Source organism: Folsomia candida, unplaced genomic scaffold, assembly GCF_002217175.1.
Source record: "Folsomia candida strain VU population unplaced genomic scaffold, ASM221717v1 Fcan01_Sc019, whole genome shotgun sequence".
NCBI lineage: Eukaryota > Metazoa > Arthropoda > Collembola > Entomobryomorpha > Isotomidae > Folsomia > Folsomia candida.
In genome coordinates this window covers 983,550-1,002,961 of record NW_019091211.1, presented here as the reverse complement: position 1 = coordinate 1,002,961, position 19,412 = coordinate 983,550, and the positions used below count along the sequence as shown (strand labels likewise).

The window sequence follows — 19,412 nt, the reverse complement described above, 5'->3', positions numbered from 1 at the left end:
TTGGATCTATGTACATATGTATGTTTATACTTAGGATTAATATTTGCGTCATGATTGTAAAATACAATAAACACTCCGCTCACGTCCTTTTTGGACTTTTTGACCCTCACGCTTGTTAAATGTGTATGTTGCTAATGCGGTGGTAAGTTACCATTGGTAACTAACTTACAGATAGGAATGAAACACAGACTTTAGACCGAATGAGACCCAAACAATAAATATGCACTTTTTATCTTATTATTGATTTTGTTACGCTGTTTGACTTCAATAAACATAGATGCATACGTGCCTCTATTCTGTTCTCTTGTTTTATCTACTATATCTTTATCTTGTTTGGCTGTTGAGTCATCAGCGTTGATTGGCTGGTGATAAGCCGGGTTCAAATGTTGAAAGTGTCATTTCGGAGAAACGAAATAAGTTGAGACAATTAAGTTTAGTGGTCATGCTCAGAAAAGACAATTGCATCCAAAGAGGCGAAAATAAGTAAATTATGAGTTTAGATACGGAAGGATAAAGTACACCCAAATCTCAACCTTGCGATTGAAACTCAGGTAGTTTCTAGAACCTGACTTATTTATCGTCATAATAAAATATGTAAGTGCGAAATGAAAAATGAAACCAATATACCCGACTGGCACCCTTTCCTCTTGGAAATATTTTATACTTTCATATTTACGACTTCCATATTCCTACGGTAACAAGCAACACGGGTCTTTATCCCACGATACATATGTAAGCATACAGACATAACTTGACCAGACAAAATATTTTGTTATGAATTTACAAATAGTAGAAAAATTAGAGCTTTTTTATGATACACTTATCCCACATAAAGGATGAACTAATGTGTAAACCTTAAAGTTTTTGCATAGTGACTAAATACATAATCCTAGCACTGCGTCAAAAAATAAATCGGGTAAGGTGAATGACGTCATCTATAACTTGACGCTAATTTTTATGCACATATTTACATAAATAAACCCTGTTGTTCAGTTAGCTAACTAAGCTAATACTTAAATTGCATTTAAATGTCTTCTCCGTGCTGTGCAGATTAAAATATGAAGCCTTTTTTATCAATATTTAACAGAACTGTTAAAGTGTATGCCATGCTATGGCATCAGAAATGTGACTAATCGTAAGTACCTTGTATGAAATTGAGAAAGGACGACATTTTTAACAAAATATACTACTTTCAAACTTTACTTACATATCGCCGCAACTGTTTCAAGCCTTGAGATTTAAAGCACTGTCGTCTTTCTTAATTATATTTCTTGGGTTTTGACCGATCTATAATTAGCTGGACGCCTGAGGGGAGTTAAACCACACAGAACTTCCGAGTCACTAATAAATTGAAGACATGTCCTCCAGAAGAGAAATGAAGTTAAGCACCAAAATATGCACGAAACTAACTTGCTACTGTTAAAATATGCATGTTAACAAAGTTTTCCATATTTATCAATTTTTAAGTTTGTCGACTTTTATGAGGGCTGAGCATTTTCCAACCTTTTTCCCAGGACAAGGGATTAAAAGGGTCCTTTTGTTTTTATGCCTCATTAGAAGGGACACTTCGTTTGAGCATAACTCTGCGTAGTTTGTATGGTCACTTCTGACCACATATTATTACATATGTATGAATGTCTCCTATGTACTGTCAAAACCTTAAAACCAAGTTGTTTAATAAAAATCACCATCAGTCTAAAAATATCTTCCAGTGAGATCATTTTTACTTTCAGCTACCTCATCCATGCTGGCGGAACGAATCATGTCCACTATGTGTCAAGATAACGCACATTTGTGTACCATGGAAGAATATAAGTATGATGACATAACTTGTCTTAAGCATTGCTAGATATGATTTGGGAGTCGTTAGAGTTGGATATCCAACCGCATCCGATCCAGATACTGTATCTGGATCGGATGCGGTATTGATATTTAGGGAATAAAACTCGTCTAGTAGATATCTGTAATGAACCATCTTCGACATCTTTCAAGTATTAGTAAGAAGTTCGTTTTAGGCATTATGAAGATACATATATAAATATATGCATATATGCAAATATGTACATAAATATGTAATACATGCACTTGTAGCATGTACTTTTGTATAGTGGACTCTGGCCGTGGAAGTCGCGATCTCTTGTACTAAAATTTTCTATGACATTCCTACCGAACTCATCTCAACCAAAGTTTGCATTTATCCATGGATTCATTTATGAATATACGTATTTATGTAATTTCTTATAGAAGCTTGCAAATTTCATTGGTTGGAGTGATGTGGTTGCCTTGAAGTCTTAGCGCGACTAATTTATTTAGCCTTTCATTCATTCCATTCCGGCTTGTTAAAGCTAGAATAGTGGATTTGGTTAGATATTTAATATTAACCACTCATCTTCATCTTTTTGAATGAAAATAAATGGCGTGGTTAATTAATAAATTTTGCCAGTTTATACACTTCACACTTTAAAGATATATGTAGATGGAAAAAATTATCGTATTTCGAATGAGATTTAAGTATGTATAACATTCCTATAACATGCGAGTTATGAATGGACAGCAATCTTCCTATTTTGCTGAATATGCACATTTTCACTCTACTTACGAAATATCCGTATTCTTCGAATAAGATTGATAACGAGAATGACGGTTATTCTATGTACGTACATATCTTATTCGCGATACGGGCATACCTACATATATATGTATGTATATATGTATATATGTACATACTTATGCAACCTGAGATTTATACCTTTGACTTACATGTCTCCTTTTAATTAAAATCAAACTTTTGATGAGGATATTTGAAGAAGTATGTACATGTTTAATTCTGCACTGGATGGAAATCTTAATGCCAAATCTGAAAAGGTGCAATTTAATATTAATTTATGTATTTAGGTTTCTTGTCCCGGTTTTGCATAAAATTTCGTACAGCACATGAGCTATGATTGCTTCTAGTGGCTGGGCCTGGGTTCTCTTTCAAACTCATGATTGATGAGTTATGAATCAAATTTACTCCTTTTTTCTAATAATCTTCGGAGGGAAAAAGGGTGGGATTCATTCTCATCACTGGGATTAGTGATGAACAAGGGGTCATCCGAAATCTGAGTGTTTGGCGTAGTGGCGTCATTTTTTACTGCTAATTAAGTTATGATCATATTTCCAATTAATCATTAACTTAATTGTACCTATTACACCTTCTACACACTCGCGTGACACTAAATCGTCTACCCACGGAAATGCATACTATCACATGGTACTTACCAACCATTTTAATAGAAATTAGTTAATTAATTTACGTGTAAATAAGTATGTATTTATCTTATCCAAGTTCATTCATAAAATCTTCCACCTGTTCTCGAGTAGGAACTGAGTCACAGATCATGCGGATCGTAAATTTGTAATCTTTATTCAAGCAAGCATATAATTTGTAATGTCAAATGGCACTTGTTGATACGATGTCAAAATGCATGTTTTGATAACAATATGATGTGCGACTCAATCGCCAAAAAAATAATTTGCACACCACCTTGTGATTCCCCACCTCAGACAAAAAAAAGAAATACCTCAACCTGTCAATTGAACTTACATCCCTCACGAGATTTTGACTCACTTATCGGAGGTATGCACCCATCCACCGCTTACAAGCCTACTTTGGGACAGCATAAATTGGACCGTTTTCGGATTCATGAACACAGTTAACCTTGTCTCGTTCAAGTAAATACAAGTCAATCGATATTGAAGATGCAGAAAAACGTAATATTTCTTCTGCTAACAATTCCGGCCTCATTGGCATTATCAATTCCGAGAGATTACATCAACCAAGAAACTTTAGATGGGGAAGGGAAATTGATTTTACGATGGGAAGTAATCGGCGACACGATTGAATTTGAGTTAGAAGCAGAGTCCCTTGGTTTTGTGGGGTTTGGCATTTCTCCTTCGGGAACAATGACGGATGCCGACATTTTCATTGCGGGCGTTAAGGAGGATGGCACAGTTTATTCTGGGGTAAAAGTTTTAGTTTAATCTAATTAAGATAAATGCTGAAAATCTTAGTTTCTTCAGGACTATCACGGCGTTGGTGAAATGGCTCCCGTTTTAGATGCGAAATCAGATTGGGAATTGATATACGCGAGCGAGGAGGTTTCTGAGAATAAGACGATTTTAAGATTCTCTCGTCTCTTAAATACCTGCGATGATGAAGACTATCCAATCGGGGTGAGGGACGACTGTGACCAATTTATGCCCAATTTTGACATCAAATTAACTAATTCCATACTTTAGAATGACACGAACCGTATCATTTGGGCGTTGGGATCCACCGACACGATCACTTATCACGGACCGACTACTCGAGGGACTAAAAGCACGAACTTGATTCACACCGCAGCGCCGGAAATGGATGTGACCGCTTTGGCAAACTTCACAGTTTCGGTGACAACAACAATGCCAGCGCTGGACACGTCGTACTGGTGCACGTTTCACAAAGGACCCATCCTCAGTGGAAAGCATCACGTGGTTGCAGTAAGTTGAGACTTAAATAATTTTCATATGTGAATATGTGTAAATTTTAATTAACAGACTTCCCTTAATTTTCCATCAGTTCGATAAATCCTACCGTCCCTCGACTCCTTCCAGCACACGCATCACTTCGTCATTTACAACTGCAAAGTTCCCACGGGAAGTAACCAGACGGAGGAGGAAATCTTTGATGAGTTCACGTATGAAAATGGTGTCATTGGCGATCATTGCCACAGCACACAAACCCTTCCGGTCGCACTTTGTCAGTCGGTCATGTACACTTGGGCCAAGGGTGGCAAAGTACGTGCATAATTATTTCTGAGAGATGGGCAAGGATTTAATGCTAGAATTTTTATTTGATTGCAGATGATGATATTTCCTGACAATGTGGGTTTTCCGATCGGGGAGCACGGCGCAATTCCGCATTACTACATGTTGGAAATTCATTACGATAATCCGGCCTTGATCGAGGGCCTTCGTTTCGAATCTGGCCTGGCCATGTACTACACGGACGAACTTCGGCCCATTGATGCAGGAATAATTGCGTTGGGGCAGATGGTCGATGTGGGGTTGACGGTGCCCCCAATGACGGATAATTTCAAGGTGGTCGGTCACTGCAGTCCGGAGTGCACGAGGACCGGTATCAGACCTGAAGGGATCACGGTGTTTGCCTCAATGCAGCACTCGCATAAATCTGGTGAGCAAATCCGTTACTTTTTAAATTGGAGGGTATTGATTTGGTAATAAGTTTTATATTGGGTGTACTCAGGATAACGCCTTATTTAGCATCGAAAATCATTTAGCAAATTTGCGAACCTAAAAAAGTTCAAAAATTCAGAAAACGTTTTATTTAATTTTCATTCATTTCTGAAATTTCTATCAATTGCGGTTGAGAATTGAGAGGATTGAGTTTGCTAGTGAGAGCTAAAAACATTCCCAGTCAGTTGCTGGGTAATTTTACAAAAAATCCATGGTTTTCCAGCAAAAATTTTGTAAAAATCTCTCAACTTCCACAAACAATCACAAATGGAGATCGCTATGCTTTCGTAAGATTTGTAAAGGTTAGCGTAACTACGCTCTATTATTTTTTACAAATGTTTGCAAAATTGTAAGACGCTCTTCGTACGTACAAAATTTGTAGATTTTTTACAGCTAATTGTACCCAGACAACAAATTTATTGAAATTTAAATTTGCACACATTTTGCTTAATTTGTTTGATTATTATCTCATTCCTCTATTTGTAAATATTATCGACAGGAAGGAAAATGAGGACTCGTCACTTTAGAGGAAACTTGGAATTGCCATGGCTCGATTACGATGACCATTACGACTTTGATTTCCAACAGAACAAGATCCTCCTGCAGCCCAGGATCCTGCTGCCAGGTGACCAGCTCTCCGTCGAATGCACTTACAGCTCCTCTTGGAAAAATGGTGAAGCTGTGATTGGGGGATATTCCACGTATGAAGAAATGTGTCAAAATCTGATCTGGTACTGGCCAAGTGCTGGAATGTCATGCATGTCGTCGTACGATGTGAGCAAGCACTTGGCTGACTTTGGGGTGGAGACGTATCACAAAGTGCAAGAGGCTACGGGTACGCGATACCACATCGACACGCCGGTCGAACTGGCCGGAGACTTTTTTGACCTCGTAAGCTACAAGTTTAACTGGACGAAGGAGTTTCAAGATGCGTATTCTTTGGAACGGTTGAATGGACCGCAAATATCGGGATGCAATGGACAAGTCGTTGAAACGAGGTATCCAGAAGGCTTGATCGAGTATGTTCCAGAAGACGTTTGTAATCCTGAACAGGTCACAACCAACCCAACAGTTCCGACCTCAACTCTAGTTACGACACCGACAGACGTAACCACTCCCACGATTCCAACAACAACTGGAAATGGTGATAGTTCTGCAGGAAAGTTTGAGGGTTTTGTTGTCCTGCAAGTTACAGCAGTCATCCTAAGCTCTTTGATATTAAGTTAGGAATTGGATTCATTTTAAGTTTCATTAATCGGATACGTTAGAAATAAGTATATGTAAATAATTATGATATTCTATGATCGTCCAATACTCAAAAAAACAGGCCACAACATTATCATGTTTTTAAATCTGCTCAATAAAAATGAAGCTTAATCAGACTTTCCTCAAATGAAAAAAGGTTGCAATTACAATTCCACAAATGTATGTACATAAGTACATAGATACTTTCCAGTAGCAAATAAATACATACGCACCTCATGCACATGCTATAGAAAAATAATTTTTGATCACTAGACAAATAAAAGTCTCAATTTACCTCATTGAAAAAATAAAAAAACACTGCTTCAGTACTAAACATATATATTCTGCACTGCAGATTTTGCAGAATCTGCAGTCTAAAAATGCAGCCGAGCAGGTAATTTACTTAGAAAAAATAGCCCCCAGTCGTTACTTGATCTAATCCAAATATCATTTCACGTTAAAGCAATTTTACTGACATTTGCTCATTTTAAAAATCCATATGTACCTACCTATATTGATAGAAAGTAATCATTTGATTTCAGACATTTCAAAATGGTTTCACACATGTAAAAACATTTATCAATCACGGGTGGGGAAAATGTACACATCTGCGCGTGAAAGCCTGCTATGAATTTGACGGATTAATTGACTTTCTTTCATCTGTCACACAAATAGGATTGTTCAAAATGTTATTGAAAGGATTTGACATTACGCACATAGGTACATAAATACGTACATAATATGTCATTATCCACACATAGTCATTAATAGCAGCCCAAATTCTACTGTTCTACATAGATTTATAAAGTTCTACCACAATAAATTGCGTATCAATGTAATTTCCACAAATACTCTTCTCGGATTCCTTTCAACCAAAAGCTTGCTCCAGGCAGAAGTTTGAGAATTTGATCAAATATCCGAGTAATTGTGTTTCCAAGTGAGAAAGGGCATAGCATAGCGTGTAAGCTTATCCCGACAGACCGCAACATTCCCATAGTTTCACTTTCTCTCCCGGAGAGAAAGTTAGCCGTAATCTCTCAAGCTAAGTATGTATGAAAGACTTCATTCAAATTCAATTATGTGCCTATATTTACTATTGTGCTGATAAATACATGTAATACTACAAATTCATAAATGTCAAAGTATAAGGTACTTATTTGCACCAAATTCGCAACCATCTACATAAGTATCATAAATGTCTGTATGTACGTACATACATATATATTAATTCATCGGATTATGTACATACACGTTGACTTATATAAAACAACTCCAACATTTCGATTGGACAAAGTACAGCTAGTGGAAATTAAACATTCATTATAAACTTGGCTAACCTGATACAGGACTTCAAGTAAATTGTGTGTACATACATTGAGACAGTTGACACAGTATTTTATAGTTTATAAACTGTAAAAATATAAAAGGATGCCCTGCATCTTTGTAAGCAAACTTACAATAAATTTATAAGGTGATCTTCCTTGACAATCTTTTTTCTCTACACTTGAACAACCTTTTCAGTATGTTTATGGATTTTACTAGTATCTATCTAGATACTTAGGTTACTAAAGAACGTTATGTAACGCTAAATACTTATCATACACATTTAATGTACTCAAGGAAACACCAGAGTGCATAAACTTTTTTGTTGTCCGTGGTTTCTCCTTAGGAGGAAACACACAGAGAAAAAGCTTAGGAATCTTGTTAGGTTGTAAATATCTACATATGTGAATTGGCTTATTACACATACCGGAAAATGTACAAAGGTACCAAACATGTCATTCTTAATAAATTGGCAAGATACATACATGTGTGTTTGACAGGGTCTTAATAAAAAACACGAATTACACATAAACCTCAACTTGCACCTGTTGCATCATCACAGCCTGAGTATCACGTTGAATTATTTCATTACGCTCCGTTGTTATTGTAATGTTCGGAATGTGACATGTCACAATTCCCTGCGTGCTGTGCCGACTAAAATCCGAGTTACTCATCCTCATCTCAATCCCAGCGTGGCCAGATTTCTTCCTGCCTCGTAATAAATCACTCGCCCACAATAATATGAGTGGAAGGCACATGACGTACACGAAGAACAGAATTGACACGATGTACATCGCGGTGGGATATTCTTTAAGGAGACGCGTGGAAGGTTTTCGGGTCAGCTCGTAACAAATGTTGAAAATTCCGAGGGGAATCCAGTAGCTGACAAAGATGATCGAATTACAATAAAGGAACCGGACACGTTGAACTTTCCTTCGGATTTTATCCGTATGAACGACCTGTAACAAATTGGCATTGATTATAAGGTTTGTCACGGTTGGTAATTTTGTAAATTTTATGTAATTGGTGTACATATATTTTTAAAATTCTCCTGATAAATACAGGATGATATATTTTCATATAAAATGAAATTTAGTACTGACCTTAACTTTGTACAAGTACTTGAATTTTGAGCGAACAATGTATAATTCTGTATGAAATAAAATCACGCATAACTTGGCATCAAATTTAATTGCTATATTTCGAAATCTTACCAAAAATTAGGACGCCTCCCACTACGAAGTGAAATATAATACTTCTCACAACTTGGAAAACCATCCTGTGCAAGGTTGCAACCTGCACACATACGTAACAAAGTTGAGAAAATGGCTTGGCTACACATTTATAAATAGGTTTCCATTAATTAATTAAGACGTCTAATTGGGCTTTCACCAACTTTGACACAGACAGCTTTCTCCGAATCGTACTCCATGGTCCAGAGTGCAGGCAGAGCTGCGAACACGGCCACACTCCAAATGGCGAGCAACATTTTGGCAATTTTCACTTTGGGAAAGCTCGGCTTTAATTTTCTCATCCGCTCGTAACTTATGGACAGAATTGTTAAGGGGAGCAAATTTAACGCCATCGCTGCAATTAATACGCAATTTTCCCATGCACTCATTTTTATCGCAAACGCTGACTTTTTTCATATATTTACCTCTCTGAATGTATATCGCATTACAGAGATATTCCAATCTCAACCTTTTGTCAAATTCGAATATTGACAAAATAGAGAGCACCGCACTGTATACGACAACAGTGCACAAATTTCCGATCAGGATTGCCATATCTCTAAAACATATTTACATACATACACAACCATAATTTGTAGTCAGATTTATTGAGACAATTCACATAGTAATTGATAACTTGTAAAATTCGTAACTTTTGTAAGATAATTTTACTAACTTTTGCAACATATTTATGTAAAAAGACGGCCTTGATCTGAATAAGTTTACAAAATTTTGTACCCTAATTCTCCTCAGAAATACTTGTCAAAGTTTGTAAGTATTTATACAGAATTTACGGATTTTATGTATTTACAATGCTACCAAGGCCTTCGTTAATTATTTCAGTATTTTCAATCAAATAACTGAGTAACTAACCTTACTTTCCGCTTCCTGTAAACTCTGCAAATCACTGACACGATCCCAACATTGATAATTATACACGTAACGTATAAAGTTGTCCCGATTACTTTGAAGAAATTAAAGCCACTGCTTTTGTCCCCACTTTCACCAGAGTTGGTTTGATTCGTATGATTTGTAATCATGCTGACAAGTACTTAGCGAAATGAAATCCCTTTATGCACGTATTTACTTATGAGGAGATGACTGTTTCATGTCAGCCATGCAACAGTTGGCAAATACGGTGAGCAGAGCTTGACATGCTTGAAAGACGGGATCTCAACTCCGTCTGACACTTTATTTGCGGAGGCAAGTGAGAGAAAGGTTTGATCCGAGAGAGGACTAAGGGCTATTTATTTTCTCAACTATTTGATCAGGATGCTTTGATCTGCTGATTAAATAAAAATGTGTCAGACGCAGTCGGTAAGTAAATACGCTACATATACGATAAATTGGATGAAACTTAATACCGTGTAAATTCGGATTTCCTAATTTAATTATCATGTTGAACTTTCACCTTGCAAAATGGTATATGTGTGCATGTTCCAAAATGTGTGAGAATTTCAGGGATGTTCATATGTACGTATGCCAATATATGTAAAGGTATTTGCATAAGCACATGTGATTATATACGTTTTATTCATATGTATCTATGTTTGTAACGTTCTGTAGTATCGAATGATGATGGAAAATTTAATTAAAAACAATTCGGGCTCTTTAAGAAGGTTTCAAGTGCGAAGAGGTTCAACCTTCAGTAATGTGCTGGACATAACATACGATTTCGTTGAATTTAACGTGTCACATCCATCGCACACGTAAATGTCAAAAGTAAAGTAAATAACAATTTAAATAGATAAGTAGCTTGAAAAAAATGGTAAAAGTGGGTACGTGTAGAATGTAGAACCATGTTACAAAGTCTGACAAATTAGTCTGGGTTTCCCTCTGCCATTACATATTTATTTCTCGGCTGCGAAGACCCTGCATGCCTTTATGGCGTAAGAAATTTCTATAGATGAGATTAAATAGTAGTTGAAAAGCCTAGGAAAATTGCACTCTGACCTTGATTCGTATACACATTTTGTAAGTATGTAGTATGTACCTACCATAGGTACTGTACCATACAAATGACTTATGTAACAATATATGCATTTACATCGATTTTGTATAAATTCTTTCTGTCTTATAATCCTGTCTGTAATTCAATGTACATACATACATAGTCCAGTCTCAAACTGCCTCCGTTTTGACATGTATCATTTTCACTCGTGCAGATTATTAAGCATAAAAGTACTAACTTTCTTCGTGTTTTGCTGACAATTAAAAAATATATATGGATGTATATGTACATGTACATACAAAAATACTGTGTTCATGAATTTTGGTGCAAATCAATCTAGGAATTAATTAATGTTGACTAGTATGAACTTGATTGATGCTGCAAGTAAATCTTTACGGATTTACTACATATATTTCTATTTATGACATATTTATTTTCACTTATTTTCAAATAATTTATTTTAGAATTAATGGCGCACGTCACAACAAATATATGTACATTAAATATGTATATTACTGACTCTCACAAACGAATGGCTTGGTGTGGTAGCAGGCAACCTAAGAATAGTAATTTAGAATTAAATCATACTCATACTAATTTATGTGTAATCATCAAGTGTAGGAGTTTTTCAATCTGGAATTGAAAAACTTGGGAAAAAATAACGATGAGGATAAATGGACGAGATTCTATTTCAGAATTACGACTTAAAAATTGATACGTGTTACTTGAAAATTGCCAAAGTGTAATGTGTAAAGTGTAAAGTGTAAATTGATTCCGCCTTAATTTACTTACATCATGCCAGCGGATCCCGTCTTGGTAAAAATTGTTAAGGAATGACAGGCAGTGTTCCTCGTAACCCTGAATATACAGAAATAATTATAAATTTGGAACCTTAAACTGTAAAAAAGTCCAGCAACTTACCCGATATCCGAAATCTCCGGGGGTATTTTCTCTATTATCTGGCTGAGGTTTTTTAGCTCCTCCGGTGTGGGACCAGTCGCCATTGGCACGATTGTTGGTGGGTCCAATTCGAGCTCCTGAACCAGCCCAGTACCAACTGTTGACGAGGTCAAAGCCCGGGTTTCGTCGCCCACTGGTCCAAATGTACTTCACTGCGCCAGATGCGATGCGTTGCTGTTGATTAAGAAGTAGAATTAAATATTAACTTTAATTTGCATTTTTGGAAATTTTAGAAATAATTTTTTGGGGATGCACTTTTGGTAAACTAGGGTCGATCTTTGATGCGAGTGGTCATCATAAAATTTTATGAACTCTTCGTTTGGATAATTTTGGAAATGTATTTTTTGCATATTCTTATGATAAGTTCTAATCTCACCTTGATAAAATCATTTTCTCCTCCAGTCTCTATGCTGACGAGGTCCATGCAATGTTCTCTGCAAATTTTTTGTGCACCATCCCAGTCCAGATTTAAATTTGAGGTGGGTCCATTTTCCCAAGAGAACAAATAATTGTGTGACACACCACGGTTGTCTCGGAATTGAGTGGTCCTCGCTCCTACATTACATGACGGATAATTTTTGTTGTTATCCATATTTACCAAAATTTTTGAAATTGTGGAAAGTATGAAAATCTTTACGCACCTCGACAAGAAGTAGACTGGCTAGAGACCAGGGAGCACAAGGCAGCCCCCAAAAATAGAGAACAAAGCGTCTTGTTCATTTCTGATGATGATGCGTTTGATGACAGACGTGAAACTGCAATGAATCAGGTTGAGAAGGAAACTCACTTTTATTGCGGAGATGATGCTGGTGCCCTTGGACTGGGATAAATGCATACGTTCCTCGTCACCCCTTTAGCGAGTCGTCATAACAGGAACAAGAGGGCAAAATTAAGATACTATATCTTCAAATCTGATAAATAATAGATACATAAATCATGCAATTTCTGAATAACGTGATAATAAGCAAGCAGCATCCTTCCGGAATTAAGACAAAACATGGAACTTGTTCTGACCAGATTTAATCCCTTATAGATAAATACAGCACGAGTAGAGGAAGGAAGAAGTACATATTTACTTGGTATATTTTTTTGCGTCATAAATACCTAAAATTTGCATTGATTATGCAAATTTGTGGTTAGAATGAAATGAAGAACGTGACGATGAGGGCATGACAAGGTGAGAAATGATGATGAAGACGTTTGTAAGATGATTATGAAAAGTTGATTGGAACAATATTGCAGTGAAGCTGGTGCAATTTGCATATGTGGTATATGCCTTTCTATGTACATATTTTAGTTTTGCGTGTATATTGTATATTGTCTCATGTTACATACTCGTACTTAAATGAACTTGTCCAGATGTCAAGCAACTAGCCATTTAAATTGACCATGACACTGACACTGAATCTCAAAATTATTGCAGAAAAAGCGTGTGCACCTATGTACTTTAATATATAAATTATTCGCATACTTTTATCAGAGCGTGATAAGTTCACATTTTACTGGTAATATTCTATTATTTAAAAAACATTTATTTACGTATGTTGCGTATATTCTTTCGAGTTACAACGGTTCGTCTATGGATTCGTTTATGATCAAAATATGTACATATCTATGTAAATATATCACAGTATATTTATCTAACTAAATATTTGTGCAGCGGATTCTCGGCTACCTTCATTACGGTACTATGACTAAATTGGTTGAGCGGAATTAATTTGCACAATTAAGATGAATAAGTAAATAAATAAATATTATATCACATCAAGTATTCACTCTTCAGTTTATGATAGAAAACGACGCGATGACTCCCATCTACAAGTTTGACCCCTTGAGCATAATAATTATCAGCAAGCATCTGTTCGGTGTACTCATCCGGTGTAAAATCAATAGGAAGAATTGTTTCGTAACAATTTGGTGGGATTATTGGAGCATGGGAATTAACGGGGAGCGGAACATCTTCACTTGTTCTGGGTTTCTTCGTCCTCTTGGAGGGAAGAAGCATTCTGGCAGACCAACCAAGTGTGTCGTAGGAGGGAAATAGGGTGGGGTTCATTCTTATCACGACATTGGGATCGGTGATGAACAAGGGATCATCCGAAGTCGGAATGTTTGGCATAGTGGCGTCATTTTCTTCATTTGCTGGTGGGGTGAAATATTTCTCTTGTCTTTCTTCTTTAATTGGCGGATTTGTTGCGGCGTCATCATGTTGGGATTGCTTCTCAGTTTTAATTTTCTTTTTCTTAGAAATGGATGAACTGGTAGGGGTCTGAATGGCAGTACAATTTGTTACCAGTTGACATGACTTGTCTGATTCTTGGTCACGTTTTCGTTTCTTTTGAATTTTCAATTTCGTTTTACCGTACGGATCGGTAACAGAGTCGGTTATCATTGGATCATGAATTTCTCTGCTTGACAATTCTATGAAGAATACATTTGGATCATAAATGAGCTTTTTGAGGAGCAAGTCCTGATTAGGATATGTGTTCGATAGAATGGCCCTTGCTCTCCAGAGGTACTACTGGAGGATGGGTTGTGCAATGTGCATATCACGCTCCAAAGGTTTAGAATGTGATTCATATTCTGCAAGATTTATGATTAACCAAAACAAATTAAATTAATTAATAAAATTATAAGTCAAGCAAAATCATACTTCACCTTGTCAATGTCTGTGCGCACGGCTGCCTCGAACAAATTGGCAAACATCTTGTTCTCGCCTGCCGTGAGCACTAAATTGTCCCCTGTCACTTTTTTTCTTCTCAGCAAAATCCCGACGTATACCCAGAGAAAGGATAACGCTTCCACAACACTGTAAGGCTGTGTGCGGTACTCCTGATTAAGATGGTTCAGAATTGTGATAATCGTCCAATTGGCTTTTAGAGCATTATCATGACTAATATCCACCATTTCTCTGATTAGGCTGGGCACCATCATGAGACTACCACCAGACTGAATATATGTCCTCAGCTTGTTCTTTAGTTTGTGGAACTCACGGAAATCAAATTTTTTTCTAATGTCTATATCCTGAATGTTTTCGTAGTAATCAACAGGTTTATTTCCAAACGCGGCTGGGGCAATGTCGTGCAAAGTTTTGATTTCTGCCGAGAATAATTGGGCTCTTGTAGTGATAATTTGTTCCATGGTGCAATATCTCACTTCTCGGGATGATCCTATATCTACCGGTATCATTAGTTGTTCTTGGTCGAGTGGACCAAATCTTTTAGTGCAGTCCATCATAACCATGATTTTGTGGAGGTCGAGCAGCGACTAAAAATAAAATAAAATTATTTGTTGTAATGCACAATTAGCAATTCTTATTTGCAAAAACTGTTCAAATTGTTTTAAACAATGCACAAAATAGACGAACAAACCTCGGCCTGATGTTCGACACAGAATTTATAGAGTTGTTTTAAAAAAGGAGTGCTTTTCTTTGACCCTTGATTAATAATAACCGAATAAGCCCAACAGAACGCGACCCAATATTTGTCATTTGTCTTCATCTACATAAGTATTAACAAATTGAAAAATAAAATATAATGATTCAAATAAGTGACTTGATATTTTTGCATTTGTCCAAAACCTTACCACTTGCTCCATGTGTTTTAAACATCTGTTGACAATGTTGACATCTTGTGATTGGATAAAGAAGACTAGTTCGGTAATGTACTTGAACTCTTTTTTTTTCGAAACTGTATCTTTAGGCTGTACGGATAGATATACTCGTATAATTTTGTTTACCAGATTTTTAAATGTCGTGAGCAAGGGACCACGAGGGATTTCCTTAGGGGCCATTGGCTTCAGTTCTACGGAAGTGTACAGCTAAATGAAAATGATTAATTGCTTATAATTTTGCAATTGCTTAATAAGTTTGGGTATGGTACGAAAAATTATTATTTAAATGTATGTGAAGGCTGTGAATAAGCCGGTTGTGATTTTGGTGGAATTTTCATACTTTTGGATGGAGTGAGATGAGATTGAACTTTCACTCCAAGAGACAAGTTATTTTTTAAACCTTACTGTTTGCATGTTGTTGATGCGAGTTTGCATGTATCTATGTAATTAATGAATCTGACAAATTTTAACTATGAATGTTACGCCTTGTTAATTTATGAAACTTAAAAAATCGTGGAAAACTGACACTGCATAAATAAAGTAGTCTACTACCTATGTTGATTGCAACTGATTAAATTGGTAAATATATTATTTAATAATAAGTTTATGCATATGAATTGGTTTACATATCTGTGGTGCATTACGATAGTTGAAATAAGTTTATGGTGAAATCTGCAATTCCCAAAATAGTGCAAAAACACAATTTTGTAGAATTGCAAGACGAGAGGTTAAAGGATGGTTCTGGTTTTTGCACGTATATATGTACAGTTATCTAATCTAATAAATAGTTATATGAACATGAATATGATACCCATCTCAATAAAATTGCTGTTAAATATGTTGCTGCATGTAATTGGTCAGTCCCACAAAATATAAAACACTTATTAACCAAGTGTCCAATCCTGTTTTTGTTAACCCAGCATGGAACAAAGCAGATTTTTTTGTGTACAATTTTGTATCACCGGCTGAACTGGACATAAGATCAAGTTGTCGTGAAATATTCCATGATTTCATACGCATTATATATGTATGTGCATGTGTATATGTATACATATACATATGCATCATGTATGATGCATATATAAATAGTAAGTACATACATTCAGAATATGCACATATGTAAATGCCCTTCTCCAGTCCAAGGCTGCACGTGTCGAAATCTTCCCGTATGTATATGCTAAACTTACTTGCTCTCATCCTAAACAATATACTGGACATACCACTTTTTACAATCAATTCATTTAAGCGATGCAATATTTACATGCATTTATATAGATAAAATGTCAATGATCGCACTATTTTAGTTACATAATCTCAGTAGCTAAATTTGTTTCGTTGGAGAAAGATGTTTGCCTATTACGCTCTCGCAGTTATTGCTTTCCTGATAATTTACTATTTAGTATTAAAACATGATCATAGTAATAAGGAACCACCTGGTATGCAATTTTATTTTACACGCTTCACGAGTTACATACAAATACAAGTAGCACTTTACATTTGTGAATTTATTCTGAAAAATTTGGGATGATTTGAAAACCTTGATGTTATTAAGCCGTTCATTTTTGTTCAGGGCCAAAACCATGGCCAATTATAGGAAATCTGCTCGATTTGGCAAAGGCATCGGATAACATGACCTTATCAATGGGAACACTGGCAGAAAAATATGGGGAAATATATTCCTTAAAGATAGATGGGATCCAAAAGGACAGGTGGGTACAATTTTTGTCATTCATTGGTAATCAATGCCAATGCCTCCATAATTTAAGTAATTTCCTAATTGCGGATACATGCATGAAAATTAAAGATGATATACTAAGGATTACTTTCATTTCGCCAACAGTCATCCTCACATCGAAAGAAGCCATACAAACCATCTTCACCAATGAAGCCACCTTTGCTCGAGATTTCTCTGGAATGTTTGCAGATCGAAGTTTTAATAAAAATTTAGGAATTGCCCTTTCTGAAGGAGAAGTTTGGGAAAAGTTGAGACCTTGGGCGTTTAAAACTTTACGAGAATTCGGTTTCGGCAAATCTTCCGACATGGAACATTTCATTCAGGTGAAAGAATATTCAACACGTACATAAATTTAAAGGGTGCAGATTTTAAACATGAAATTTTCAGGATGCATCCCAGCGCTTATTCGCCTCAATTGACGACAAGATCAGAACTGATAAGAAGAGTTGTGACCTCGATGTCGAGCTTCTCTTCAACGATTCCATTCTTTCGATCATGTGGCAAATGATTGTTGGTCAGCTTTCTCCAAAGACGAACCGTACATCAAAACACTAGCGGAGAAAGGAGATGCTTTCATTCGAGCCAGCATTTTTGGGACAGGGATCGTCAATGCATTTCCATTTTTGAGATTCGTCTTTCCAAAGGCGTTAGGATACGATGTGCAAATGGATTATTTCAACACGTCAAATACAGTCGCACTAGTAAGGATCATAGAACAAAATTCAAAAATTTAAAATTTCAACGTTAGGATTTCAAATTTTTAAATAATGTACATACTTAAACAAGTATTTTATCCAATTTGCAGAACTTGTTCAAGGAAATGCAAGAAAAATGGACTACATCACATATAACCCCGACAAATTTATTGGAAGCCTTTGTTCAAAATTGTAGCACGGATCCGAAGATTTTTAATAGTAGTGAAATTTAAGATGAACAAATTAAGCTTAACTAATAATTAGTTAACCTATGTTTATTTATTCAGGTGAAAATTTCCAGCTCACATTTCAAGACTTGCATCTCGCCAGTACCGACACGTCCAGCACTTACATGGAGTTTGTGATGCTGTACCTCGTAACTTATCCGGATGTACAGGAGAAGATTTATCGAGAAATTTTAAAAGTTGCCCCGGATGGGAGAGCCTTTCGTTTTTCAGATAGAAAAGAGTATGCTTAAAAGATTTGATTTAAGTTGAATCGCTAAGAAAATGCATATTTTGATAAAATTAGGATGCCGTACCTTCAAGCCTTCTTCTTGGAGACGCATAGGAAGGGTCGAGTCCTCCAGAATCTGTTGCCTCGTCGCGCTCTGTCAGATCTTGCTTATAAGGACTACATTATTAAAAAGGTGCGGAATTACATAATGAAAAATATTTAATTGATGGATAGTATTTCTATATGGGCATTTATGTACTTTTTCTTAGGATACCATTATCATGGCCGACACGCGGCTGTACAATGAAAGCGAAGAAAATTGGACAGATCCCGATGCATTCAGACCGGAACGTTTTCTTAACGAGGACGGACAAGTTGTGAATGCAGGAAATATTATCTCTTTTTCGTTTGGTAAGTTATTTACTGTAGTTGCGTTAGTCTAAAAAATTATTAAAAATTAAAAATTAACTTTTTTCCTCAGGGAAGAGAAACTGTCCTGGAGAACTGCATGCGAACATTGTTGCCTTTTTGTTGACCACCTCACTTCTGCAACGGTACAAGTTGAGCGTTCCGAAAGGTCATGAAAAGCCCAGGTTAGACATGAGGCCTGGATTAACTTTAAAACCGTACCCGTTTCAAGCCACATTTGCCAAGCGATAGGATAAGGACATCAAGTACTTATAAGTTTTGATAAGGTTAGATAAGGAATTATATTTGTCACATGTGTATGTTTTTCTAAATTTCGAAGTAATTTGTAAAGATGGTGTTACTCGTAATAATATGAGCTGTATTTTGCCGATATGCTCGCCAATTGAATATGTGCAGCATTTTTACATTAAATTGAAAATGCAAACGGTTAATATGTTCAATGTACACATGCACATATTTAGATGTGTATATAATCACCCAAGTTTCCCATTTATTTC

General features: G+C 36.2%; 5 protein-coding genes across 5 annotated transcripts; 2 read left to right on the top strand and 3 right to left on the bottom strand.

Moving 5' to 3' along the window:
* Window positions 1–4,887: 4,887 nt before the first annotated feature.
* LOC110857844 (DBH-like monooxygenase protein 1) lies at window positions 4,888–5,292 on the top strand. Its single transcript, XM_035858223.1, has 2 exons — window positions 4,888–5,215; window positions 5,288–5,292. The coding sequence occupies exons 1-2, from the start codon at window positions 4,888–4,890 to the stop codon at window positions 5,290–5,292; spliced, it is 333 nt and encodes a 110-aa protein (XP_035714116.1).
* Window positions 5,293–7,631: 2,339 nt separating this feature from the next.
* Window positions 7,632–9,132, bottom strand: LOC118438240. The gene is made up of 3 exons (XM_035858149.1): window positions 9,060–9,132; window positions 8,949–8,995; window positions 7,632–8,804 (listed from the first exon to the last, which is right to left on the bottom strand). Exons 1-3 carry the CDS (start codon window positions 9,121–9,123, stop codon window positions 8,367–8,369), a joined length of 549 nt encoding a protein of 182 aa, XP_035714042.1. The 5' UTR covers window positions 9,124–9,132; the 3' UTR covers window positions 7,632–8,366.
* A 2,325-nt stretch (window positions 9,133–11,457) lies between these two features.
* LOC110857737 (L-selectin) lies at window positions 11,458–12,784 on the bottom strand. The gene is made up of 5 exons (XM_022106349.2): window positions 12,630–12,784; window positions 12,365–12,543; window positions 11,950–12,162; window positions 11,821–11,886; window positions 11,458–11,585 (listed from the first exon to the last, which is right to left on the bottom strand). The coding sequence occupies exons 1-5, from the start codon at window positions 12,706–12,708 to the stop codon at window positions 11,541–11,543; spliced, it is 582 nt and encodes a 193-aa protein (XP_021962041.1). The 5' UTR covers window positions 12,709–12,784; the 3' UTR covers window positions 11,458–11,540.
* Window positions 12,785–13,504: 720 nt separating this feature from the next.
* On the bottom strand, window positions 13,505–16,028 carry LOC110857520. Its single transcript, XM_022106108.2, has 4 exons — window positions 15,574–16,028; window positions 15,360–15,488; window positions 14,647–15,255; window positions 13,505–14,571 (listed from the first exon to the last, which is right to left on the bottom strand). Exons 1-4 carry the CDS (start codon window positions 15,778–15,780, stop codon window positions 14,410–14,412), a joined length of 1,107 nt encoding a protein of 368 aa, XP_021961800.1. The 5' UTR covers window positions 15,781–16,028; the 3' UTR covers window positions 13,505–14,409.
* Window positions 16,029–16,914: 886 nt separating this feature from the next.
* Window positions 16,915–19,302, top strand: LOC110857843 (cytochrome P450 2U1). Its single transcript, XM_035858059.1, has 9 exons — window positions 16,915–17,036; window positions 17,171–17,309; window positions 17,441–17,658; window positions 17,723–18,036; window positions 18,141–18,249; window positions 18,318–18,498; window positions 18,562–18,679; window positions 18,756–18,897; window positions 18,968–19,302. The coding sequence occupies exons 4-9, from the start codon at window positions 18,001–18,003 to the stop codon at window positions 19,144–19,146; spliced, it is 765 nt and encodes a 254-aa protein (XP_035713952.1). The 5' UTR covers window positions 16,915–17,036; window positions 17,171–17,309; window positions 17,441–17,658; window positions 17,723–18,000; the 3' UTR covers window positions 19,147–19,302.
* The last annotated feature ends 110 nt before the right edge of the window (window positions 19,303–19,412 follow it).